General features: G+C 35.4%; 1 protein-coding gene across 1 annotated transcript; it reads left to right on the top strand.

The window, feature by feature from the left end:
* The first annotated feature begins 4,190 nt into the window (after window positions 1–4,190).
* Window positions 4,191–24,653, top strand: LOC149076198 (SWI/SNF-related matrix-associated actin-dependent regulator of chromatin subfamily E member 1-like). Its single transcript, XM_089243753.1, has 14 exons — window positions 4,191–4,340; window positions 6,974–7,068; window positions 7,646–7,704; window positions 9,887–9,976; window positions 14,060–14,134; window positions 15,308–15,439; window positions 15,586–15,661; window positions 16,293–16,342; window positions 17,309–17,372; window positions 18,326–18,495; window positions 18,628–18,729; window positions 19,049–19,333; window positions 20,593–20,767; window positions 24,287–24,653. The coding sequence occupies exons 2-14, from the start codon at window positions 7,002–7,004 to the stop codon at window positions 24,349–24,351; spliced, it is 1,410 nt and encodes a 469-aa protein (XP_089099879.1). The 5' UTR covers window positions 4,191–4,340; window positions 6,974–7,001; the 3' UTR covers window positions 24,352–24,653.
* The last annotated feature ends 3,173 nt before the right edge of the window (window positions 24,654–27,826 follow it).

The following is a 27,826-nucleotide window of genomic DNA, read 5'->3' on the forward strand; positions in this document are numbered from 1 at the left end:
GGTGACATGGAAAAATTATTTTCGATAGCGAGGGTTGACGGATGTAGTAATAGTAGTAGAATTTACAGGAAAGCTGAAAAATATATAGACAAACAATATGGACACACAAAATAAAAACTAATGAAAGAAATAATTTCAGAAGGCTTTTGATAATTTGTGGATCCGGTTTGATTCTGGGTCCACAGGCGCACCCATGAAGAAAACATTGAGTGGTGGTGGGGGGGGGGAGCTGAATGCTGCCGGTTTCGTCCCGTATATACGGGACTCAAGGGGAAAGTTTCCTTGCATTCTACTGTATTTTTTCCAGGGGTTCTCAAACTGTGCGCAGCCAAGGAGTGCCGCAGAACGGTGGACAAAGTTTTGGAAAAGTATTTACTTTTTAAAGTAAAACTTTTCCCCAAAGTGGGAAAAGATTTTTCGAAGAGACTGTTAAACTGGTGTGGGGAGCCACGGATAAGAGTTGATTTAGGAAGCATGCACCGAAGGTGGAATAAGTTCAAGAATTGAACCGGTGGTATATTCATTAATTGTTGGGGGAAAGGCTCCACTCCCCGCAAAATCTATTGCCAACTGTCGGTAAAACCGCCAATTAGTGTTAATGTAACCAGACACGTCTGCATTTTTTGCCATCCTCAGCAGTCTCAACCCCCCCCTTTTTTTTCGTCATTTTCAGGTTTCCCGAATTATTAATTATTATTCATATTTTTCCTTCCTTGATAAAAAAAAAAAAATTCACTGCGAAACAAATGTCTCTTCATCAGTGTTTGTTTATATGTTCTTCCTGCACATATTTACAGGGGCATCGGAAGTGTATAAGACCCGGGGGGGGGGGGATGGGTGGTTCTTGTTTTGGGCTTTATTTGAGAAATTTTGATTCATGAATTAATTCAAGGGTTGCTCAGGACCATGCTGAAAAGTTCTGTGAGCGCTCGAGCAGCGCGGCATCCTTGGTTTCGACTGGAATTACAGCTAGAATTTCGACAGCCACTGCATATTTACACAATTTGACCAATCGTCAAAGTTCGAGAGAAAACAAGAAATACCATTAAGTTGCCTTCAAGCAGTACAGATGCTATACTCAGTGCCGTCTTAAGGCATGGGCCCACCCGGGCACGGCCCGGGGGCCTCAAGCGAAAAGGGGCCTCACAAAAATGAGATCTGGTTGAAATTTTCGAGAATTTGTTTGCTAGGGCCTCTGAAAAATCAATTGGCCCGGGGGCCCATGATACTCTTAAGACGGCCCTGGCTATACTAGCTACGGCTCCGCGTGCTTCATTATTCCAGCGTGAAGAAGAGTCCGAAAACACCTTCTGGAACGACAAAACCCACATCTAGCGTCGTAGCATGAATTCCCGGGGCTGACTTTTTCTTGGGACCTCCTTGAAACGATTATTATTCAAAATACATGTAAATTTTTTGTGTTCCCCCATTCTGTCCAGGGATCCGATTGCCCTACAATATTCCTCTTGAGGATACCATTGTTCTTCAGCAATGCTGTGTACAGGAAGGGTAATCTCAACAGCAGCATGAGCCCAACGGGCGCGATAATATTTCTAGGTTCCTTCTAACAGGCTTGATATACCAATCTACATACGTTTAAAAATCATAGCACCAGATCATATTATTACGGAGTCTTCCCATTCATCAGATTCTCCCGCTAGGGGGCTCATGAGTTGAGAAGGCCTTGGTTATTTCTTCTATTCAGAAATAAACAAAATGAGTGGAACAACACTCTCTATGCACGATTCTTTGATAAATACAGTAAAATTAAAAGCATATTATAAATAAAAATGCTGAAAAGGAAATAAGGGTGATTCTCTTAGATGAGAAACAGTGTGTTAGTTTGTTGGTATAGGGACGCAATCTGTTGTGAATACAAGTGACATTATGAAGAGTGCGCGCATGCATTCTCATTCCTAAGTTTTGTGTGTGTGAATCTGGTTACTCTATTCTAATTCGGGAACCTTCCCCCCTCCCCACCAAAAAAATAATAATACGGCATACATGATAAATGAATCTGTCTTGATTGGAAAAAAAATTGTTTCTTTGTTGGCAGAGACGCCATCTGTTGTGAAAATATATGTGACATTACCAAGAGTGCGTGCACATGCCCTCATTTCTACGTTTTGGAATACGGTTACTCTATATTTGAAAGATAAAAAAAAAACAATTAGAAAATAACCTGAATAAATATAAACAATCAATAAAAAGATTTTGTAAAAATAATGCTACTAATAATAATAATTTTGTTAGGTCATGCATCGGAAAATGTATATTTGAAAAATGAAGATTTTTTAAAATTCTTTCAAATCTTCTCTTGATGATATACACTTTGGTAAAAACCGTATTTTAAAATTCCAATTAGGTCAATTTTCACGATTTTTTGAATATTTTCGGGTTTTGAGGCACCTAGTAGTATTGTTGAAATAAACTATTATTGCGATGTCATTGTTTGAATTTTTTCAAAGTGCTAAAGACTATATTTAATTGTTAAATAGAATGAACTAATGTCAGCCAACCTAGAAAACCTATTGTTATAATGTATTTCTGCATTACAGTTGTTCAGTTTCTTATTCCGTCTCCTAGGAAACAAAGAGAGCGGGGAATACCATACATAGGTCCATTCATGAATGAACTCATGAATATTTTCATGAATGCCATGTGCGGAATGATCGGGATCAATGACCACCCTCGTAGTACAGTACTACAAATAGTAGTACTATTCATTGATGTAAACAACAAAGGTCAAAGAAAGGCCATTCATACATGGAAACTTACCCCTGATGTCATTCATTGATAAATATTATAGTTCATTCATAAAAAAAATTGGCGTAGCCTGTGACGTCAGTTCATTCATAACTTTCTACTATTCATTCATATATTTATATGGAAATCTTTCTCGTGACGTAACAAGACTAGGCCAATCAAATCCCTGTATTAACCGCTCGTTTAAAATAGTAGAAGTAGACTATAGATTTTAAAAGTGCGTTTAGAGCTAAAAAATTTCAAATTTGTAATATGCTTAAATATTAGACTTTATAGAATATCTCTGCCAGCAGGGGGGGGGGGGGTGGCAACTGTCCCGGGCGGCAAACTTCAGGGGCCAGAGAATTTTAGGAGGAAACAAAAATTACATTATAAAATAATTGGATTTCACAGAGATGGGGGGAGGAAGAATTGAATGAATATTTTACATTGAATTTTGCAGGGGGGGGGGGCTGTCCGAGTGGAATGGGGAGCTCCGCCCTTGTGTCATGCAATCCTTGAATGATCAAACTTCTGATTGCGCCTCTTGCGATATGATTTTATACAACTTTCTATAATTGTTTGTTATTGGTGTCCGTTGCACTTTGACTTTTACTCGATTCTCCTTTGATTCTTTGATTTATATAATTTTATTTAAGAAGCACTATATGTAATCTTAGACATATCAATAAGTTCTGGTTATGCCAGAAATGTACGAATCGCCCCGGTGGCCGAAGTCATTACACGTAGCTTCTTGCGACAGAGCCTGGGTGTCTCACGATTTCTCCAGTGATGGTGGTGGCAAAGCTACGGCTCTCAGCACGACCCCCATTTTACGGGATATTCCCGTAATTTTGGCCGTTTTCACATTCTTTTTATAAAATGACATTTATTCGCCTATTTTCGACGAAACTCAGTTGAACTTTTATTCCTTACTGCCGTATTTCTCAAACTGCGCATCGTAGCTCCTAGGGATGTCACCAACCTTTGTCAAGGGCGTCACGGTGGCACCCTTGTACGGAGGAGCCGGAACGGTGCGCATGGGCGAAGATACGGAAGTGGGGGGGCGTCAAAGGTGGAGTCAACTGATCTAATGTATATATGTATATGTGAATTGCCATCATCATCATCATCGTGCCCACCCAGCAATAATGGCCGCGCCCCCCCAGACAAAGTCAAGTTGGCTTCGTGGAAAATACGTGAAAAACCGGGACATTTTTGCAAAAAAGTCGGGACAACCAAAAAAATAGAAAAAATCGGGACTGTCCCGGGAAATACGGGACGTATGGTCACCTTAGTTTATGGACTTATGGTCACGCTATGAAAATTGAAAACTTCCGGATACAATACAATAATAATTATACAGGGCTTTTGGCTACTATGACCATCCCCTATTGAAAACGCAGTAATTTCATTCCAAAGTTTCTCCGATCGATGGCAACAGCAACGACGACGATCACCATTTACCCAATGTGTTTTGATGCCGAGTGACAGCTTCTCGTAATCGAAAAATTGAGTCCGTGATGGTATTTGAATTCGATTGAAAAATAAAATCAATCGACGAACGCAACGGTTCATTATTGACCGGGCCATTGGTGAGTTTGTCGCATGTTTCAAATAATTGTCCATTGTTTTAAATGTACTCCATTAAATTCACCGGTTGGGGAACCATACATATTGTGTTTGTTGTGCTCATTGCATTTCTCTATGGGGCTGGGATTACACTAGAAAAGTTTCTCGAAAGTCCATTTATAAAACTTTAAAAATCCGTATCGGTTAAGTTCCCGCTGTGGTAACAATATGATGTTTTTTTTGTCCCCTTCAAGTTTTATAGATCTTTCATCAAACTTTTATATTGTAATCCCGGCCAAATCCATGCTGTATTTTGAAACATGGCGGTGTTATTTATGCTTTGAGAATCGGAGCCCCCCCCCCCCGCCTCCTACAGCTTGACAAAGCCCCAGTCCAAATGGCAAAGATGAATCTATAGCGGGCAGGGCCGCTACTAGGGGAGAGCAGGCGGGACTCGTGCCCCGGGCGCTGGACCAGAGGGGGGGGGCGCAAATTTTATTCTCAACCCTCTCCAACATTACAAGGGGGAGCTAAAATGCGCACTTGCCCCGGGTGACGAAGCATCTAGTTGCGGCCCTGATAGCGGGGCTCATGTACCCCCCTTTCCGCAAGCTGATCACAGACCTCACTACAGTGAAAAACAAATTAAAAAATGTGATTTGTTTTTGGAACTCTTGCCCCGGTCTGGAGACAGCCTGTTCCTCACGTGGGTAAGTGGGGCGATGTCTTGGGAAGGACGAATTGCGTGCTTTGAATCATTTCTTGTTTTACGGGACAGATATCGTTTTCCATATTATTCGGCTCTTACGAAAAAGCCCCAAAACTGAATGTTTAGCACATGTTCTGTGACGAGACAGCTAACTAGAAATGTTCTGCGGTAAAAATCTCCATTCGTGTATTTAGTGCTTTTTGCACTTTTTCTTAAAATTCTTCCAAATTGTTCTGCAGTAGCGGTAATTGTTCTGTGACGTACGTCACAGATTTCAGCACATTCTGCTTTGGGACGAAAAAGCAATCATTCCTATACCCTTCTCCATTGGATTCATGTCTGGGCGAAGACAGACATCTTCAGCTGCGAGCGAACCCCAGGCAGATGTCTGGCATGACTTCATTTGAAGCTTCATCATGAATGGACGCCTACTGTAAATTGAATATTATGTGATGTTATGAATACAAATTTTGAGCTGGATTTAATCAGTAGGGTGTGTTTTTTTTTAAAACTGCATCATTGTTAACCTTCAGTCATTAAGATAATGGAATTTTTTTCCACATCCCTCAATCCCCCTTTAAAGCCTTGTTTCCCCCCTCCCCAGTGCTTTTAAGTCTAATTTAAATCACATGTTCTTAATCTTTCAAATTTGAATCTATTTTGAATTTGAAAATGATTGTTAAATATTGAAATGTTTGGGTTTCGAAGTTTCTGTAACCAGTGAGTGGTGTTGTAACGGATTAACAAATGAGCTTGGAACCAAGGCCCCAAATCAAAAAAGGGTGTTAAAATTATCGAAAGGCATCAGTTATTCTGAAATTATTTCTTTTGTTGGTTTTGGATTTTTATGTAAGTTTTCTAATTATTTTTCTTTCATATGATCAAATGATCATAAATTCTTGCATTATTTTCCACTGCGAGTAAACACAAGCATGTGAAGTTATAAAAAAATCTAAGATCAGTTGAAAAAAGAACGAATATAAAAGCTAGAAAATTAATTATTGCAATAACAAATATAATTATTGCAATAACAAATATAATTATGTAATAACTAATATAATTATGGTACTCGGAATTAATGTACCATTTCTTTAAAAAAATTATTGTGTTAAAAAAACAAAAAATTGTGAAACAGGGACTGAAAAAATGAGTGCAAGAGATAACTCGAAAACATTATGTAGGCCTATATTCCATTGTAAAATTTTTTTTCCAGCAATAGCTAATGAATGAAGGCGTTGCCCGAAATGAGGGATTCACTCTGCTTTTGCCCGTAGGGCTCATTTTTCATTGGACGTAAGATTTTGAGTTTCAACTTTGAAATGGCCAGTTCCAATGCACATTTCTAACCTTTTTCTGCCTTTACATACTCACACACTCTTGATGGCGGTTCTGAATTTCTTTACAGCTATCGCATGTGCAGAAGCGTATGTGTAAAGGGGCGCCTTAAATGAAAGTATTCACTAGTTAGGGGAACCATGTTTGACAATGGGAAATATCACGAGAATGACATGACTTAGTGGCTCACAGGATTCATATAAAGTTTTAATTTGGCCCTGTGATGGCTGAAAGGTTGAAGAGCCCTGCAGTAGGTTATCTATAATCTGGGTGACAATGAATGGGACAAGTCCACCTCAGATCATTTAAAACTCTAATTATCCCAAAAACAATTTGAAAAATGTTTGGGGGGGGGATTTTCTATATGGATTTTATGGTAAATGCTGAAGCTTCAAACTTTCAAGACTCAACTCATCGAGACTATTTTAAGTCTATTCTCTCTCAAAGCAAATGTGTACTGCATGTATTAGTCTATCCCTGTTGATTATGGTCACTGTAATTGTGAATGATATTCGCACAAGTTACAGAATGGAGTATGTGGGGGGTGTTCACAATGCAAAGATCCTAATATTTGCGTGAATTATTATTATATTTTAAACCATATTTTTGCAGGTGATTTCATGCTGTATTAGTTTCGAAAATGGCTCTACCCGCAAATTACAGACAAGCTCATATTACTTCCACTCCTTCTACTCCAAGTTCTGCTTGTAGGTTTGATGCTTTTATATCATCTATAATCTGTTTGCATGTGCAAAGTGATTTTTTTTTAAATTTAAGTGGTACAATTCTATATAAGGTTTTTAACAGCTGGCTGATGCGAAGATGAGTTTTGATAAAGAGAGAAAACTCAATTGCCCTGGCAGGGAATCGAACCAAACCCAGGCCAAAGTTTGGTCCGACCATTATGTATGGTCCTGATCACTGCACACAAGCTCTAAAGAAAGATTGAGATATTTGTTGCCTTTGTAGTCTAGTGGTCTAGGTCATGCATGCGAGAGTATGTGGGTTCGATTCCCCACAAGGACAGTTGAATTTTTTCTCTCTTTTTCATAATTCATCTTTGCATCAGCCTGCTGTTAAAAACCTCTGTGTGGATAGCAAGAAGAGATATCATCCTTAGACCACTTTACATGTTTATGTATAATGTTGTAGTAATGATATCAATCAGGATTATTTTCGAAACACTTACTTTTCTAATATCAAAGGGATTTAGTGGGAAAAATACATGAAATGATGAAAAGTATAAAATTATTGTCAGTTGATTTAAACTTTTTCATTTCATAGCAAGGCCACGAGCTCAAGGAGCAAGTTCCTCTTCTTCATCATCTTCAACCCAGCCATCAGTGAGTGTTTTGATAATTTTTTCTCTCTCTCAAAAATGACTAACATTGCCTATTAATTTTGTTTCAGTAAAATTCTGTATATATATATATATATATATATATATATGTAAAAAAGAAATATTTTCCTTTCTTCAATCATAGCGGCTGTTAATATTTATTATCCCTTTAACTGCACAAAATAGAGGTATAGGCCTACCTCACCATATACTGGGTCATCGTAAAATAACTTTGATATGTAAAAGCCCTTAGAGCAAAAATCAACCAGGCAAGTCAACCCTATCACAAAAAAAGAAGAAAAAGATGTGATTTCTGCCCCTAGTGTAAAAATCAACTAGGCCAAAAAACTCAACGAATGTGAATTGGCATTCCTTAAATTGTGTTTAAATAAAAAAATCCTGGGGAAAAATCCTTGCGATTCTAGGCTAACCATGTTTTCTGAAGAAAACTACAGGACATTAAGATTTGAAATTAGGTAAATCGGCAATTTTTACCAAATATTATGCCAAAAAAATTGAAGTTGTTAATTATTGCTAAAAATTGCTGAATGAATTCTATGGGAAGTAAAACGTTTAGCATGATGAGCATATGTGAGGTACCATTCAAAAATATCAATTTTTGTAATCATAGATTTCTTTTATAAGTTAGCAAAATAATTTTAATCTTTGATTTCATTGAAGGATAAGATTAATGCGGAATATACGTACACATCTTTTTCAGTTCGTTCTATGGCGAAGACTGTTCTTTATTTGATGTTTAATTAACATTTATATAGCTAACTATACTCTCTATAGTATACTTATATACTATAGAGAGTATAGTCTTAGTATGCTCATACATCAACGAGTATTACACTCCCTATAAGAATTATTTGTTATAAACCAGGCTTTCATTATAATGGACGACCTTCAGTCCCTATCAGCCCATTATAATGAGCTTCTACTGTACTTAGAAACACTTAGATCTTGAATGTTATTTGGAAGACCCGGATGTTGTTGCCTTAAAAAATCTTGAAAAATGACTTTGAAAACTGTCCTAAAAACTTGGAAAAATACCCTAAAAATTGGAAAAAAAAGGGCCATCAAAATAATAAAGCAAATTTCTATTGAGAAACCGGTTGCATTCCAATGTTGAAAGAAATTTTGACAGCATCAAAATCATTTTTTTCTCTCAAATTTCATCAAAAATAATGTTTCGAATAAACAAGTTACAATTAATGAATCAGTTAAGAATACTGACGTTATTTCCCCCACAGGGTTTCGGCTTCAGATTCTGAGACGATTATTATAGTTTTTTGTTTTTTTACAAGAAATTCACAGGGTTCCCACTCGTTTTACTTTGTCTACTTTTTGGTAAAATGTCTTACTTTCTCGGTTTTGTCGTATTTTCTAGTTTTGTCTTACTTTTCTTTTGTGCTACTTTTCCTACTTTTACCAAATCCTATCAATAAAATTTATGTAATTGATTTTAATTGAGCAGGAAATCATCAATATATTGCCAAATATTACAAATGTTGTAATATTTGGCAATTAATGATTGCAATTATGATTGCATGATTTATTGATTGCAATTAATGATTCTGCCAAAGCAGAAATTATATCGTTTTTAGGTTATTTGGGAGGGTGTATGTGGACCATTTGGTGGTTTATTAACTTTTCATTTGTTTAATTTGAGGGTTCAACAAGTAGAGTAGTGATTAAAAACTTTTACCTGGTTGAAAAAAATAATAATTTTGTACTTGCTACTTCATGGTCTTGGGCAGTAATACTCATCATTCAAAATTGTGGTCCACATTTTGTGTATAGGTAAAACAGCAGTTTGCATTATAAACAGTTGGATATATAGGCCTATTCTAGGTTTGGTAATTCAAATGCTACTCAATAGCATTCAATCCCCTTCTGTATTTTTAAGGCATTCAGAGGCATAGACAATATTTACAATGCTCAGTAAAGAGCTCGAAATGAAAGTCAAGCTTCATTTGCCAAAAACGCTTATGCTGTCATGGAGCAGTAAAATGTAAACAAATCCCTTTAAAAAAATATGGTCAATGCAGTAAAACCATCCGGTTCACACCAACTTATTTATATCAGACCTTGTGATTTATAAATTTTTCTAAGTCAAATATCAATTTTAAATTGCATAATATTTTGAACTGATTAAATAATGAAAAATTATTTTTCTTCAGAGCACATCTTCTACGAATCCATTTGTGCAGTCTCCTCATGGACATCCTTCTTTTAATCCTGTTAAATTAGGATCCAGGGGCTCCAGCAGCGTAAGTATGTTTTTGCTGCTGACTTGGTGTTATTAACAATGTTTTTTGACTATGTGATTGAGGAAATTCTGAATTGTGAGCGAAAAATTATGTACACATGTAAAACAGACCTGTTAAGCTGAAAGCTTTACTCTATTCTCAGTGGATGATTTGAAAATTTCCTCTACACACACACAGTAACATTTATATTACATTTTGATAAAATTAATGCAGCATAATTATAGTTGAAGAGAACAGATTAGCATTACTTTGGCTCTCAGTAATTTAATATCTGGTTAGAAAGAGCTTTTCGGATTTATATTTATTACTAAACTATACAAATTTTTTATGACTTTTCCTGTTTATATAAAGTGCAGTTTCCTGTAATCAGGGTTTAAATCTCAGTTATTAATTCAAATTACCGTACATACTCGTGTATAAGCTGAGTTTTTTTGTGGAAAAATTTGTTCCTCAAGTGGAGGGGTCGGCTTTACGGGTCAGTTTTTGACAAGAAAATATCGACCCCAGCAATCAGTAGTCATTTTTGTAACTATAGATGGCGCTAATGATTAGTAGCGATAGATGGTGTTGCAAATCATCAGAGGGATTTTTGTAGCTATACATGGCGGTTGTTTTAGTAGTGTTAGTACTTTCCAGGTTAAATCCACGTGGTAATTTTTTTCCCGGGCAGTACAAGTCGTGATCACCCACAGAAAAATCACAGATCTAGTGTTGCATCAGTAAGTATCAACAATCAAAAATGGAGAAAGCAGAAATATTTCCGTATGATGCGTCTTTCAAACTGAAAGTTATCAAATTCGTGGAAGAAAACAATAACTGTGCTGCAGCTCGGACATATAACGTCAAAGAGAAACAAGTGAGAAAATGGCGGAAAATGAAAGAGAATTTCAGCCATGCGAAAGACAAAAAGACTCTTCGAGGAAAAGTATCGTGTTCCCTGAACTTGAGAAGGAATTGAATGAATGGATGCTACACCTCAGACTGAAAGGTACAATCGTGGCAAGGACAGCCATTCATCCGAAAGCATCAAAACTAGCTGAGAGTGTTAAATTCAAAGACACAAATCCAGAAAAGTTCTATGCATCCCCAGGTTGGTGCACTCGTTTCATGAACCATTTCGACCTGTGCTTACGCCAGCGAACAAAGATCTCACAAAAACTCCCAGAAAAATTAGAAAGCAGAATTGAATCTTTCCAGAAGTTCATAATTGAACTGCGAAAAAGACATGGATTTGAACTGTCACAAATTGGTAATATGGACCAAACTCCAGTTACTTTCCATTTTTCAAGCAATAGAACTGTTGATGAACTTGGGGAAAAAAACCATCTTTGTTAGAACAACTGGGCACGAAAAAACACGATTTACGGTCGTGCTATCATACATGGCCGATAGAAAGAAATTGCCTCCAGTTGTGGTTTTCAAAAGGAAGAAAATTCCTTCGAACATGAAGTTCCCACCAAGAAAGATTGTGAAAGCCCAGGAAAAGGGCTGGATGGATGAAAAGAGCATTCTACAATGGATCCAGGACATATGGAACAAAAGGCCCGGAGCAGTGTTTGAGAAACCGGCATTATTGGTATGGGATATGTTCAAACCCCACAGAACCGATAATGTCAAAGCCGAGGCAAAGAAATCGAAAATATCATTGGCTCTTATACCAGGATACCAGGTGGGCTAACGTCGATTGTGAAGCCTTTAGATGTGAGCATCAACAAGCCTCTCAAAGACTGAGAAATTTCTGGATCGATGGATGAGTCCCGATGATAAAGCAACTACAAAAAGGTGGTGCCCGGAAGAAACCTGACATTGGCCTAGTGTGCCAATGAGTACACGAGGCGTGGAATTCTGTTTCCATCGAAATTATCATCCGATCCTTCAAAAAGTGTTGCATCAGCAATGTGATGGACGGAACTGAAGATGATATCCTCTGAAAGTGACAATGGCGATGCCAGCCCAGATAAAGATAAAAACGAAGATGCCGCACCCCCTATGATGATATGATCGATTACGATGAGCTTGGAGACTCAGAAGAAATGGATTAAAAAGTTTGAATCATTTTATATTGTAAATTTCCGGAAGCTATTCATTTTGCATAAAAATATAAGAATTTTTTTCCCTAAAATACACAGATTTTTTTGGGGTCGGCTTATACACGGGTTTTCAATTTACTGTGGTTTTGGTGGTCCTGAAGTGTGTGTGTGGGGGGGGGGGGGGTTTGGCTTATACACGAGTATACACGGTAGTTACAGTGTAGCACGTACTTTTAAGCTCCCTTACAATGATATCATCTATCACTACTACTATACTTAACCCCACATATTCATTCCTCTGCGGAATTTCTGAAGAATCCTTACACACCGGAAAGTGTTGTGTGTGTATATATCTATGCATGGATTTAACATATTTATGTTGTTAAAGTTGTGCTTGTTTCGTGTTCTTGCTGGTCCTGCCATCTTCTATATTTTGAAGTAAAGATGGTGAATATTTGAATTTTTTTACTTTATGTAAGTATTGTGTTGAAGGTCTGTCTGCTGTCTGTAGAGAGACTTTTTCAAATGGGTGGCTCACTCTCATTTGCACCTTGAAGTTGGAAAACCGTAGAAAAAAAATTCAGCCAAACACATCATTTATCATTGATGTATGCAGGGTGGGGGGGGGGGGGCAGTTTAGGGTTCAACCTTGTCTTCTTGAGCAGAGATCATTGGTATTTTTTTGTAGTATAACCCTCTCATCCATTCCTTGGCAAATAAAACAGTTCAAACCCTTATCCCAATGAGAAAATCCTGCATATGCTACTGCCATTTATAGCAACATTTTTGTACACATACTGGTTTGTGAAATTGTCATATTAATTATGTATATTGATTTCCTCATAATGATGAGAATCCCTTATAACAGTAATTTTCCAGTACCTGTTAAAAATTATTATGTAGAGATTTCATACTCTAATTTTATTTCTAATCAAATTAATCTGCATTTAAATTGAATTAAATAATCTCAAGTTTAAACCTTAAATGCACATAGCTTTGCATATGTGCAAAGGGTCTTTAAACATTCATCACTGCAGCCAGTTTGAAAATAAAAATTCAGAATTACCTTTGTCCATAAGGTGAAGACATTCTTTCCATTTTATACTTTGAATTTTTTGCTACATAGACATCCCAATTTATGACAGCAACTCTTTGTTTGTTGCAGAGCATGTGTGGTTGTGATTTTGCTAATTTGTTGAAATGTTTTTCTGCACTTTTTTTACATGATAAGGTTGCAATCCAAATTTTCTTACTTTAGTTAGACTCACAAAAGTAGGTAGTTATATATTTGAAAAGTAATAGTACTTCAATATATTTTTGTGCAATTTTTAGAACTTTGCATATCATCAATAAGGCCTTGTATGAGCAGTACAATTCAAAATTGATTTTTTAAAATGATGATTGTCAGCTTTCAATATGTGTCATTTATTTATGAAATAAATGGTCAGCTCAAAAAAAAATCATGCATTTAAATTTAAGGGTTAAGGTTGAAACATTATAAAAGGAATTGGCATGTAAAACGTATTAAATCTGTTATAATTGGATAAAAATAAATATTGCTGTTATGTCATGAAGTTGCAGTTGAATTAAAAGATAAATCATTAATCGTATATCAGGGGTCTGGTCCAGCTGAAATTTGGGTCCCTTTTTTTGACACTTTACAAAATTCTGGATCTGGAAAATAGACCCTTCACAAATGAACAAAACCATAAATTTGGCATTTCATTGCTTTTGTGATAAATTAACTAGATTGTTTCGCTTTCTACAAAATTACTTGTTTTCACAAGATTAATGACCATTTTCACAAAAAGAAGGAAAAATTCTACAGAAAAAGGCCCCCCCCCCAAAAAAAAAAGACAGACCCTTATATATTTCATCTGTAAAGGTTTGACATATTATTTCATGCATTTTCTAACTATGCATCAAATTTTCATATCACTTATCTTTTGAGTAATGCCCATTTTTATTGAATCGTAACATGATATAGAATTGCTATTATAAGTAAGTAATACAAAATAATTATCTGCTATTGTAACATTCTTATTTTTTGTAGGCTGATACAAGAGTTCCAAAGCCTCCAAAACCTCCAGAGAAGCCATTGATGCCATACATGAGGTACAGTCGTAAAGTGAGTAATTTTTCTATGAGATTTCTCATTCTGAATATGCGACTGCTGATGCCTATAATAAGGTGTTGTGAACTCATTTTGATGTAAACTATGGTGAAGCAAACAGTTATGAATAAGCAGCATGCCTGTCCGTATACTATTATATTTTCCCTTGTGGCTTTTTGGTTGAGCAACAACATTTGTTTCCACACCATCAAGCATGCAAATGTGTATATGTGGAATCTCAATTTTTCAATATAATGTGAAACCTTTCTTTCTCTTGCTACAATAATACTCGATACAACATAAATTGACTACAACAATATTTTTTCTAAACTTGTTTAGAATTACCTATACCCTAATGTTAAACTCCTATCAATACAATGATATCCTTTACTATGATAAATCCTTCTGTAGTGATATTTTTTGAGATTTCAAAACTGCTACAACAATATTTTTTATATTTTACTCAAAATCACCTTCAATATATTTTTAAATTCCTCACCAGTTTTAGTTTTTTCGAGGATGTCTAATAGCATCTGTATATATTTTGCATTATCTGGTCCTTAAAAGTATTAACCTTTTGAGTGACTCAAAAGAAATTGCTAAACCTCTCCTTCAAAATGCATTTTCTTTTCAATGAACTAGGCTTTATTCAGAATTTTCAGCAGATGGAAAGTAAGGGTGTACGGAAATGTGTTCACATTGAGAAATAAACTTTACGAAAGCTACTGTGAAGCTACTTTCTGTGTAATACAATCAACTACTTTATAGGAGGAAACAGCCAACTGTGAATTTTATTCTTCAACTAATCAATTATAATTTTTTGCTGTGAATAATCACTCATAAATGCATTTTGTGGTAGTAACTATATGAACTAACAATGCCAATTCTCAGACGAGATGCCAACAACAACATAAATCGGCAGTGTCTGATGATAATGCTACCTCTTGATACATTTTTTCTGTGTCCGCAGAGTATCATTATGTTGAGGTTTCACTGTAATTGCTGTTGAGGATGCCACAAAATTATTTCAGTTGATCTGTGTTAAGAGTTAAGGATTGCATTACTTTATTATTTTAAGGCCATTTCTTATAGGTTTGCTATGAAATAAATTTTCTTTTTTTCTATTTGATCTAGACTTATTATAAAGACACACACAAAAAAACTAATTTTATATGCTTGTTGTGCTAGGTATGGGATCAAGTGAAAGCTCAAAACCAAGACCTCAAGTTGTGGGAGATAGGCAAGATAATTGGGCAGATGTGGAGAGAACTCCCTGAGGAAGCCAAGCAAGAGTACATTGAGGGGTATGAAGCTGAAAAGGTCAGTAAAAGTTGTTTTTTGTTCTTCAAGGTCACATTAAGAACATGATTGTGACCATTGTTGGCAATGGAAAAAATAATGTAAATAGGCATGTGAATTTCCATTATTATGTGCTCATGATATATTTCTGTGTGTTTACTTTTTAGACTGAATATAATGAAGCTTTGAAGTCATATCATAATTCCCCAGCTTATCAAGCCTGGATTGCTGCGAAAGCCAGAGGTGAGTAAAGTATTTGCGAGAAATTTTGAGGTGTGAAATAATACTGAAAAAACCTTTATTATTAATAATGAAGTATCAAATTTAAAACATTTAATTTTAAATTTTCTGCATATGAATAATTTTATTCTCTATTATGTTTTTTTAAAAACATCATAAGTGAATTGATTTGTTTTTATTGTCTTCACAGTAGACAATATCATAAAGTTATCTAACTTAAGAGCACTGTTTCCTGTGCCATCTTAACACATGGGCCCACATGGGCATGACCCAAGGAACCTCAAGTGAAGAAGAGCCTCACAAAAATGAGGTATAGTTTCAGTTTTTGAAAAGCATACACATAAATTTGCCTGGTAGGATTCAGAAAAATTTCTTGGCCCGGGGGGCCCATGGTGCTCTTAAGATGGTCCTGCCTCACTCTTTCCTGTTGCACACACACACACACACACAAATAAATCCAAATCGTTGTTCAACACTTTAACCTAATTAGTTAATAGTTGAGTTCCTGACATTTGAAAAATAGAAAACATCATTAATATTTTCACTTTCATTCACACAAAAGTCTTAAAATGAATCAATACTGTAATATAGTTTCAAATATGTACATATTCATTGGTCAAAATATTATCTTCAGCCCAGCAAGCAGCTGAAGAAAGAGAGGCTTTGGAGAGAGCTCCTGCAGCTGTGAGTACCATTATTATGGTTTTATTAAATTTGGTTGTATTAGTATAATTTATTTCCTCATAATTTTAAGATGACTATGCAGTTAAAATGCACTTAATGGAATAGCTTACCTCCAGGGGTTGTGATTTCTACCCCAATTGATACGTTTAAAAAGAAGCACGATAAACACAGTGGGATAACAAGAAAACAGATATTTTCTGGGTATTATGCTGTGAGGCGAACTCAGAAAAAAAAAGTCATCTTGTCTCCAGCGGAACCATCTTCCATACCGGCAAGCATGCTAACATCTACACCACTGGAGACATAACCCTGCCTTCCTTATTTTACGTACTGTAGCGTGAGGCACTGAAGTAGAGCCATTAGTAACCTCTCTTAACTTCAGCAAATGGCCTCCAGGTAGGACAGAGAGATATAGATAGATGGCCTTTTCTCAGCCCAAGATAACAAGGAACATTTTTTCTGGATATTATGGTGAGGTGAAGTTGAAAAGAAAGTCAGCTTGTCTCCTCCAGGACAATTTCTTGATATCTTGGGTCGAGAGATAGCCGTCTATCTCTCTATATAGTGGGATAAATCGAGAAGCTATCCATACTTAAGTAAGACAACTATAATATTTTATAGGTAGAGAGTTATATAGTATTAGTCATTAGTTCTTTCTTTCATGATATATGCTTTTATATTGGGTAGCTGTATTTTTTGGTTATATTTGAATCCATATTTTTTATAGGCATCTTTTTTTAGCCACCTCATTGAGCAATTTGCCTGTGGTGGCATTTGTATTTATATAAAAATATGTATGAAAACATTGAGACACTGCAAATGTATGTTGTTACTTCTTATCCTTTGTAACAGTTTTATTGTTATGTCTTGTATAAATAATAACTATATATATATTATATGGATATTAGTTTTTTGTGGCATCCACGCCTAATGGTTTTATTTTTTGTTTTCATTCACTTATTTCAGTCTCTGATCAATCCACCTAAGATGGATGGAAAAATGTGTATTCAAGCTGTTGATGATGATGATGGTATGCAGTTATAATTTTCTTGTAGTTTTTGGAAATTGATTAAAAAATTGATGCATTGTTAAGTGTACTCAGCTTTGAGCAGAATTTTATTTTATGCTAGCAAAAATACCTGGCACTGCCTGGGTCCCCCCCCCCCCCCCCATGTAATTGGAGCATGAAAGAAGTGGCAAACAATTGTGAAGGGATAAACATGTCCAAAACACTGATTGGGAGCCATGGCAACTTAAATAAACATTCTGAAAGTAATTGTTAAAGCCTACAAACCATGTTGCCCTATGGAACTGCCCAATTTTGCCAGACAGTTTTTTGACCATTTCAAGCATTTGTCTAACTCTGAAAAACTTTTAAAGTAGCCTATCATTCAAGATGGGTTCTCTTTGGTATATGTAAAAAAATTGGCAAAGATTGATCTAAAGTTATAGATTTGCAGAGATTAAATCGTCCGCCTTATGCAAGAGACATAAATGTGCAAAATTTCACTTTTGGGTTTATCAGCTGGTTGGATAACTTATTTTGCTATCTAAGTTTTGCCAGAAGTGCAAATTTGCAACCCCTATGGAAAAACATGTTACAAAACATTTTAGGAAAACAACATCCATAGAGTAACATAGGTACAGCAAACATTCAAACATCATTTCCCAATTTTCTGAAATTTGTGCATTCATGTTTCTGGCATGGGAGGGGGTGATACATATACGTGCAGAAAATAAATTTTATGTGCATAGATTCTTGTATCATCTTTAAGTAAAGATTTGTAATGAAGAGTGTGAATTTTTTATAACAATGTGGTTAAAAAAAAAAAAACAGAAGGGGGGAAGGAACTAAAAGAATTGAATGAAGGAGGCTTTTTCCTCTCCCTTTGTCATGAGTTTTGTGATGAGTTGTTGCACTAATTTAACTGATAGTCTTTTATTCTTTGTGTTTTTTAAATATGTTCAATTTGTTGTTTCTAGATTTGGATGAGTATTCAGTGAAGCATGTAGCTGCTGCAAGGTACCTCAGAAACCATCGTTTGATCAATGAGATTTTTAGCGACACTGTTGTACCTGATGTTCGATCAGTTGTCACCACAGCAAGAATGAGTGTTCTTAAGAGACAGGTGCAATCTCTGACCATGCATCAGGTACTTTTTGTTGAAGGGACTTCATTTTTTTGGGTCATTATTCATTCAAATCTTGTCTTTTTTATTGTATAAATAATGTGAAAAAAAATGTACAAAGCATCCAGAAATGTGAATGAAATATTCTTTTTAAAGAAAAAATTGGAGGCAGAATTGCAACAGATTGAAGAAAAGTTTGAAGCAAAGAAAAAACGATTTCTGGAGGCCAGTGAAACATTTCAAGAAGAGCTAAAAAAAGTAAGTTTTTTTTTAAAAAACTCTTTTTTGGCAAATTATTATGAATTGAAGTATGTGTTTGATAAGTATAAAATTGGTCTTATCAAGAACTCTGGACTCAATGCATTCAAGTTCAACTTATTAATTTCTGTTTAATTTCATAAGACACTTATATCCCCAAGCATGTGACTGTTTTTTATATTTCTGTTATAATATTCCTTCAACAAATGAATGCAATAGCGTTTCTGTGAAATATTATGCTCAGAGTAATAGAAATGTGTACATAAAAATGTGTGAATATGCAGGCTTTCATTGCTTTAAATAAGTGATTTTTCCACAGAGATGTACTCGGGCTGTTGATACAACTACCTATCAAAAGATGGTCGAGAGAGCTGTGGACCAACTGAAGAGAGAATACGCAAATCGGGAAGACAGGCGACAGAAAGCGGACTATGATAATTCGTTGACTGCACCATCAGCAGAGCAACCATCAGCTGAAAGTAGTGATGATCAGGAACCAGATAAAATAGCTGCTGTTGCAGAGAAAACTTCTGTTGATGGAAACATAACAGATCAAGGGAACATTTCAGAAAATAGCATGAGCGAGCAACAGTCACCTCATGAAGTATATTAACTCTTTGTATTTAAGACCATGTTTAAAATGTATTTTGATACCATATATCTGCACTATCAAACCTCACCTTAACTAGCTATCCGAGTATTTAAGTTCCTTTGTGTGATCTGTGGCAAGCACACTCAAAGCAGTGAGGTTCTTCTATCTTTGAAATTGGAATGCTTGAAATTCAAATACAGTCGAACTCTGAATCAGAAGAAACCAAAAATTGTATTCGTTAAATTGATCAGGAACACACTCGAAATGGAAACTCTAACAGGTATTTTTAGGGTTGTGTGCTGTTATGTATACAACTTAGTTCTGACAACCGTTGGAAAATAAATAAATAAAATAAATTAATATATATATTTATTTATTTATTAAGAATAAAAAATAAGGATGTATGAAAAAATTCCTTGATAGAAGTTTACTTATTAAATCTAACATTTTTATCAAATCTGTCAAAATTGTAATTTTTTGGCTATCAGAAAAATGCTTTCTCCTCAGATGACAAGCTATTTTTTGCTTGCTGAGACAGAGCAAAAACTCAAAGTAACTTCACTAAAATCTAAACACAGAACATATTATTTTATGGTATTAGTGTACACCAATTGGCCACTGAAACCTTCCCAACACACTCTGAATGGCTTTATTGCCTCCTTTATTCAAAAAATAACAGATTCTTACTCCTCTTTTTTGTTTGTCTCTAAGAAGAGCTAAATGTCAAATCCTGGAAAATCTTTGGATTGTAGTTTTGAAGAACGAGAAATATAAGAAAAAAAAAATGTAAGAATAGTTCAAAAGAAATTTGTTATATTGAAGGTTTTTATCTGTTAAATAGGTGTTTGACCTATATTTTTGTTGGAATTTAGGGAAAATTTGTTAAATTGAGGAATTTGTTAAATTGAGGAATTTGTTAAATCAGAGTTTGTTATATCAGGGTTTGACTGTATTTAATTTTGAATCATTTTTTATGAATACAATCGAATTGCATCTAGTGTGATCCACTGGTGTATATTAAACCCAATAATTTACACATTCTCACATTCACTCCCCAACTCAGACTAATATATTCTGACACATACATAATGAAAAATAAAATGAACAAATATATATATGTATAATAATAATGTCTGTGTGTGTGACATTTGATAAGACATCTGGGCTGTAGTAGTCAATTTGCCTCTCAGACCCTGGCAGTAAACTTTCTAAACATGTTAAAGATTGAAATAGATACAGGTCATTGAACAACAGATGAATCTTTTTAACAGGATGGCAGCACAGTCAGTAGTGGTATAGCAGATGGAGACGGAAGCAACGCAGCTCCAACATCCCAAGAATACACTCAGCAGCAGTCTTTCAGTGCTGGAATTGTATCAAGTGCAGAACCTGGTGACTCGTCTGAGATGAAAATGGATACTGAGCCATACCCAGTGCAACACCAAGGTATCAAGTTGTAAAACACTTGAGTATATATACAGGGCGATTCCATAATTACCCCAGCTACATTTTACTGGTGAACCGTTGATCATAGAGGCATACTTCCAATTAGAAAAAGTATCCAAGTAGTATGTAGACTTCACATATGTAATTCATATTGCAAGGGGTTGTGTTCTTAAAATAAAAATTACTTTTTATACGAACTCAAAAACCCAATTAGAAAGTTGTTGCCATGTCTTTCCTGATGCCTACAAAAAGGAAAAGAAATTTCCACATTTCGAAGTGCAATATTCGCTAAGGTATTTGAATTCCAAAATCGAAGAAAATTTTTTATTTTAATAACTATACAATCCTTTAATAGTACGTGAATGACGTATCTGAGTTCTACACGTTATTTGGATATTTTTTCTAATTGGAAGTATGCCTCTAGAATCAACAGTTCGCCAGTGCAAGGGAGAATTATGGCATCACCCTGTATATAAGCTTATTATTACAGTAGTCTCAAAAGTTTCTGGATAATCTATGACCCTAAAACTGTCAAATTTACTTCCTAAGACTATTTTTTTGACTTATCAAGTCAAGAACCTGACGATATTTTTACTCACAAATGCAAGTAATACAATCTTTTGTTGTGCGAATTTGTTTCCAAAATCTGATGCGATAACCACTTAGTAAATTAAAAAGTTTAACATCACCAAAATTAATCATAATTGAAATATACCTCGGAAAATATACAAAGCATACAAAGGCCAATGCTGTCTATGCATTGGTCTTGTTCAGACACCCAGTCCTGTTGAACCGTATCGTCATGAAAACAGATCACACTTTACACTAACAAATCTCAGAGATTATACGGTGCAGATGAAAACCAATGGTATTTACATATAGGTCTTGTTAAGAAAAATCTAATAGTACTCTGTTATTGAATATGCCTTTGAGTATGTGTAATAGACAGGGTTGTACTGTAACGGTCATTATATGCACTGTATTTAAAATGCCATTGACTCATGAAGCTTCTGGTCTCATCTGTGGCCGCTGTGGTGGTCGAGTGGTTATAGTGACGGACTCGCGATGCGAGGATCCGGGTTCGAACCCCACAGTGGTGGTCGGCTGAAGTTGGTTTTCTGTGGTTCCCAACTTCAAGGCGCAAATGCGAGCCGATCTCCCCGTTAAAAAGTCTCGCCACAGAGAGCAACAGTCCTACAAATAAATCATTCAATCATAACACTTCACTCATAGTTAGAAAAACTAGTGGCAGATAGCAGTACTACACGTAACAAGCATTGCAGAGAAACAACAAAACTTCGCGCCAGGTTTCACTACACGTACACGCACATTCCCGCATGTATCGATTCGTTGGGGGGTTACGGGGGGGGGGGGCGCGGGGCACATGTGTGGTGTAGTAGTAGTAGGTAGGGCCTCCAAAAAATGGCTCGGGGGATCCATGATGTTCTTAAGTCAGCCACCTCGTTGGGCAATTTGCCTGCTGTGGCGTTGTATTTGTATTGTATTGTATTGTATTTCGTTATTGAGGCCCTATTGTATTAAAACAAGGTTCAAAATCTTCATTGAAAATTAAAAAATTTCTCGTTCCTATAATCATGAACACTCCAATTCTGATTTTTCTGTATTGTAGATATTGAAACGTATATAAGAGAGAGGCCATGTAGTCTTACATATGCGACATCATTTGTTGGCTTATTTTTTGTATGTTTACTTGATAAAATGAGCCAAATTCTCCAGTTTGTAAATTGGCTAATTTCATTGTAAATTGACCAGTCAACATCCAACTTTCGGCCTTTGGCCAGCCATTTTGCAAAGTGGCTGGAGATCACTGGCCAAAGTCTGAAAAGAAAGCATGATTTGGGGTCATCACCATTTAGCATATTTCTCCGTGATAATTGTGCCCACGTTAGGTATAGCAACAAATCATATGGCCACAATGTAATTTTAATTTTGACAGATAACTATGTCCATAGTATTCTATATTTTTCCTTTCAAATTTCTCTTTTCTGTCTCGTCACATGGAGCTAATTCAATGCAGCTGCTATGTACACGGTGATTCTAAATTCATGGGACAAAATTTAAGAGGTGATATAAGGCACCTGAACAAGCATTTTTGATCATAGAATGTGCTGTCGAATTGCAATAGCACAGGTGATAGAGGGTGTTTTTAGAGAGTGCTCAACAACACTTCACCAGAAACAAATATATTTTTCCAACGGATTTGCTGCAATATGTGCTATCAACCACCGGAGGGTGCATATGTATGTTTGGATTGGGGTTTGTTTTTTATTGCTGCAAAGAACCATCAAGGTTATCCTGCGCTAAACAATTATCAAGTGGTGTAATGACTTTTAAAAAGAAAGTGATCAATTATATAGAAGACTGACTGAAGTCACAAGAAGAGTATAATGCTGTAGAAATCGAATGATTTGAATTGAGGAAATCGATTATGAATTTTATATCTGATTTATTATTGATTTCAATCTATGATTTAGGATTTGATATTCAAATTAAGATTTAATATGCGATACAGGATTATATGTTTGATTTCTGATTGTATACATAGATTGTGCATGATCTTGCTGATTTTATACTTAGACTATGATTTTATACTTAGATAAGATACCCAGGCCACATCGCCATATTGGTTCATTGTCCTAACGGACTGGATACCTCTAGCAATTTATTTATAAAAACAAATTGCTAGAGGTATCCAGTCCGTTAGGACAATGAGCCAATATGGCGATGTGGCCTGGGTATCTTTCTGTTTGATGGTATAATGGCTTGAGGTAGAATTTGCGTTATCCAGGTTGTACCATAAGAAGACCTACCTCATTTCGATACTCTGTGCCCTCAAATGGTTGATTGCATTTATTGCAGCAAATCTGTGAGAAAAATATATTTGCTTTTGGCGAAGCCTATTGTGCATTCTCTAAAAACACCCTCTACCACATTTGCTATTGCAATTTGACTACACATTCTATGACTCAAAATGTTTATTTAGAAGTCTTATACCACCTCTTAAAAGTTTATCCCATGAATTTAGAATTGCCCCGTATATATATATAGCCATGTATCAAACATTAGCGATGAAGAAATGGATTTGGGGCCCACCGGACCATACTACATCAGTAAATCAAACATTGGCTAGGGATGTCCTACTACTTTGCAAATTGGCTGTCCAAAGCCTGAATCATTTCTACAAATCAGACTTCAGCCAAAACTCATGACCAATTCATGAATTGGCATCACAGTAACAGGCTTTGACAGTTACATATATAAAAAAAAAGATTTTCATTAGCTAAAGTGACTAGAGTTCAACCTCAATAACCAATATTTAAGTGTTCTCAAGCCAGACCAAACCACAGATATGCATTATAATCCCAAAATATAACTTGTCCAACCATTTGTTTTAAGAAGGTTTCATGGATAAATTTAAAATAACAGTAGTGTGAGAAAATTGCATTCATTTGATGCATGCATTATTCTCAATTTGTTTTTTTTCATTTTAATTTTCAGATTCTTTGAAAACGGATAACATAAGTTTTTCATCTGCTACTAGACCTGATGGAGATGCAATGTGAAGCTGTTCTTCCATGTTACATAATTTTTTCTACTCATCAATCAGCGCATCTATATATATACATATGTATCATCAATTGTTTATGATTGGATGCTATTAAGAGTTGATATATGTATTAGAGAGCAATACATAACAAAGTTATATAATTTCTCAATTCATATTGCTATACAGTTGTATCAGTCATAAAAAGGCATCTTCCTTATCAGTTTTTAAGCAGTGCTAAAATATTTTACATTTTTGGTACATTTCGATATGGTGTCAGTGCTTTGTTAAAAATGACATCGTTTTGATCATTGTCTTAAAATTTTGTCATTGTCAATAAAAAAAAAGTCTTTTGTTTTTGTTTGAAGCATTTCACATGGATTCATTTTTATAGCTTACTTACATTTCTTTATGAAATAAGAATAAATGTAAATTGCAATCAGCCTATCAGTTATAACATGTTTTTTTTTTGTTTCTTCATTCTTTTTTCATATTTTTCCAGTTAGGCTTGTTATTCTTTAGCAAGTCTGAATCAAGACATTATCAAATACAGTCACACCCTGATGTAACGAACTTCGATTCATGGAATTCCTTGATTTAAAGATTTTGGAGATATTTTGATTTAATTAATGGTGAAACCCATATTTAACAAAAATAAGAACCCTTGATATCACAAATTATTTTTGCACTATGCTTAATTTTTCTTTCTTATTTCTTGTCACTCAAAACCACAATCCGAAGATTTGACTTCCCAGGAATTGACCTTTGGCTCGTCTTTTGAGACAAACAATAAAGGAGGAGTTGGAATCAGTTCCTTTTTTAAGTAAAGGAGGCAACAAAGGCAGTGTGTGTGTGTGGGGGGGGGGGGAAGTTTCAGTGTGTTACCAATTGGTGTACATTAATATCGTAAAACATTTTGCTGTCCGCATGTTTAAATTTCAGTAAAGAAATAAAATGTACTTCAAGTTTGTTCTCTGTCTTGACAAGCAAAGAATAGCTGGTCATCTGCAAGAACAAACATTTTTTATTTAGCAAAAAAAAATGACAATTTTGACAGAATTAAGCTTGTCCAGTAGAAACGTTCATCATTCTTATATTAAGGAAAATTACTCCAAACAACATATTTCTAAAATGTCATCTTATTTCCAGCAATCAACCAGTCTTCATTTTTTTGATGTGTGGAAAACATTAATTAATTCGATCATTTTTTTGAGGTTTTGAGCAATTAATGACATTTTTTAAAAATGTATACATGAAATTCGGGCGTAAAAATCGAATACAGCATTGCTCACTGAGAATAGTAAAAACTTGTGCATTGCTCTTAAACTATGAATTAGTAGGTTAGAATATAAGATCATATACAGGGTGTTCTGTTGATGAACCGACAAACTCAGAGGGTGGTTTGTTAGTAGGTATCAAAAGGAACAAAAATTGCAATAGAATATGGTGTCGTAAACCACGTTGAGAGGGTGAAAAACGCATGCAGTCTGAGTCCAGAGGAGACGAACGGTGGATGTCAGTTGATCGCTGAATGCGTTCGTGGGTTCGCTCACCAAATCTGACGTAAGCAGCGTCACTTATGTCACCGGACGATCTCGGCGCGGATTGTCGTCGCTGCGGCAGACATCAAAAGCATACCTGGTATCTTCGAGCGCGTCCGGGAATCGTTACTTCGTTGTAGACTGCAATGACGTCAGCGGCCGCCACTTCCAACAACTCTTGTAATAACTAATCAAATCTTTTTGTAGTTATTATTGTACTTTTTGCCGTTCCATCGTGACGTTGAAACCTGCATGCGTTTTTCGCAATTTTCACCCTCTCAACGTGGTTTGCGACACCGTGGTCCATTGCAATTTTTGTTCCTCTTGATGTCTACTAACAACCCTCTGAGTTTTATTAACATTTATTATTAACGGTCCATTAACAGAAGACGCTGTATGTATATAAGAATTAGTGGATATAACTCAGCTACGTTGAGGTACATGAATAATGGCTGGCTCGTCATGCATTCCGTGTGTTAAAACTATCGGATGCAGATTTTATTCAACTAGCTGGTAAAACATGGGAAAGAAATGTATTTTTTGATGATCGGAAGAAATAAAGATTTTATTGATTCTGATAACATCACATAGAGAGCATGTACAGTATATAAAATGATCATATGATTTCAAGATATAAATCACGAATGAAATGAATCTACAGTAATTTAAAAAAAAATCACAACATAATTGTCTTGTCAACATATGTCACATAAATTGAATACGTAATTTTCCCATTTATTTATATATTGGTACAGATTTATTTAACTAATTTGTTTTATCTCGAAGATCATTTTAAAAGAACACGACAAGCAGCTGTTATTGTAGAAAAGATCTACTAATAAATTTGTTTTTGCCCACTCAAAAAAAGCCTTCATATTTTAATGCACTGAGCTTATCAATGTTTCCATATGGAAATCATCCGAATCATTGACGGAACCACATTTAGGAACCCGTTTTTTTTTTAAATACGATAACAGCACGCGGATGTATGTCCACACTTTGGAACAAAAGAAGGAGTAATCAACAAAATCAAATCATCCAATCATTTTTTTAACTGTATACCCAGGAATGTTATATACGAACGTAAGAAAGAAGAAAAATAGAAACGCATAAATGGCGAATTTCAAGATACTCTTCTTGTAAGTTCTCCATACAACCGTATGATACGCTCTCAAGGGGTTGAAAATTCCGGCCAGTGATGTCACAGGTCGACTGAAAGTGAAAAAATAAATTTTTAAATGAAAAAAAAACCCATATACTACACCATAACGTGGTGTTGTTTTAACTTCTGCTGTAGATGTTCATCTACAATACACTACCAATAGATATTGGCATATGCACAATGTTTACACGTGTAACACATTAAACTAAACCAGATGTTGCTTACTTAGGTTTTTCTAACGGATCGGGTTCTTTCCTTCCATAACCTGCTGGATTTTCTTGAGCTTCTTCTTGAGTTAGTAAAATGAACTCTATCTCCACTTTTCCCTATCAGACAAATATATAATACAAGTATAAACGTTGAACGATTTAGAAACAAATTCAATTTATTAACACACTTTTTGAAGTTTAGATCTACAATTATTCCTATCTTAGTTTCATTGGTGTTTGATTATCTTGTTCAACAAATCGTTATTTTATTGGCAGCATATTGTGAAAATCAGATCTTTGAAAATATCTAGTACAGTGAAATCTATATATAAGCGCGGAGGGGGTGAGGGAGGTATATCCAGCCAGAATTTGGGCCGTTTTTCGGACCCTTCACGAAATTCTGAATCCGAAAAACGGACCCTCCACAAAATAAAAATTAATTAAACCGTAAATTTGGCATTTCTTTTGTGATAAACTAACTAGATCACTTCGCTTTTCACAAAATTACTTATTTTCACGAAATTAATGACCATTTTCACAAAAATAAGGGAAATTTTCACCAAAACAGACCCTACAAATAGT

Source organism: Pholcus phalangioides, unplaced genomic scaffold (genome assembly GCF_987345545.1).
Source record: "Pholcus phalangioides strain wild (caught in Gottingen) unplaced genomic scaffold, Ppha-v1.0 ptg000015l_1, whole genome shotgun sequence".
Classification (NCBI taxonomy): domain Eukaryota; kingdom Metazoa; phylum Arthropoda; class Arachnida; order Araneae; family Pholcidae; genus Pholcus; species Pholcus phalangioides.

Bases quoted from the DNA above. Each gene is read 5' to 3' on its own strand.
- LOC149076198 (XM_089243753.1), top strand. From the start codon at position 7,002: ATGGCTCTACCCGCAAATTACAGACAAGCTCATATTACTTCCACTCCT. The intron at 7,705-9,886 runs GTGAGTGTTTTG...ATTTTTCTTCAG, and splicing joins CATCTTCAACCCAGCCATCA to AGCACATCTTCTACGAATCC. The intron at 16,343-17,308 runs GTGAGTACCATT...CACTTATTTCAG, and splicing joins TGGAGAGAGCTCCTGCAGCT to TCTCTGATCAATCCACCTAA.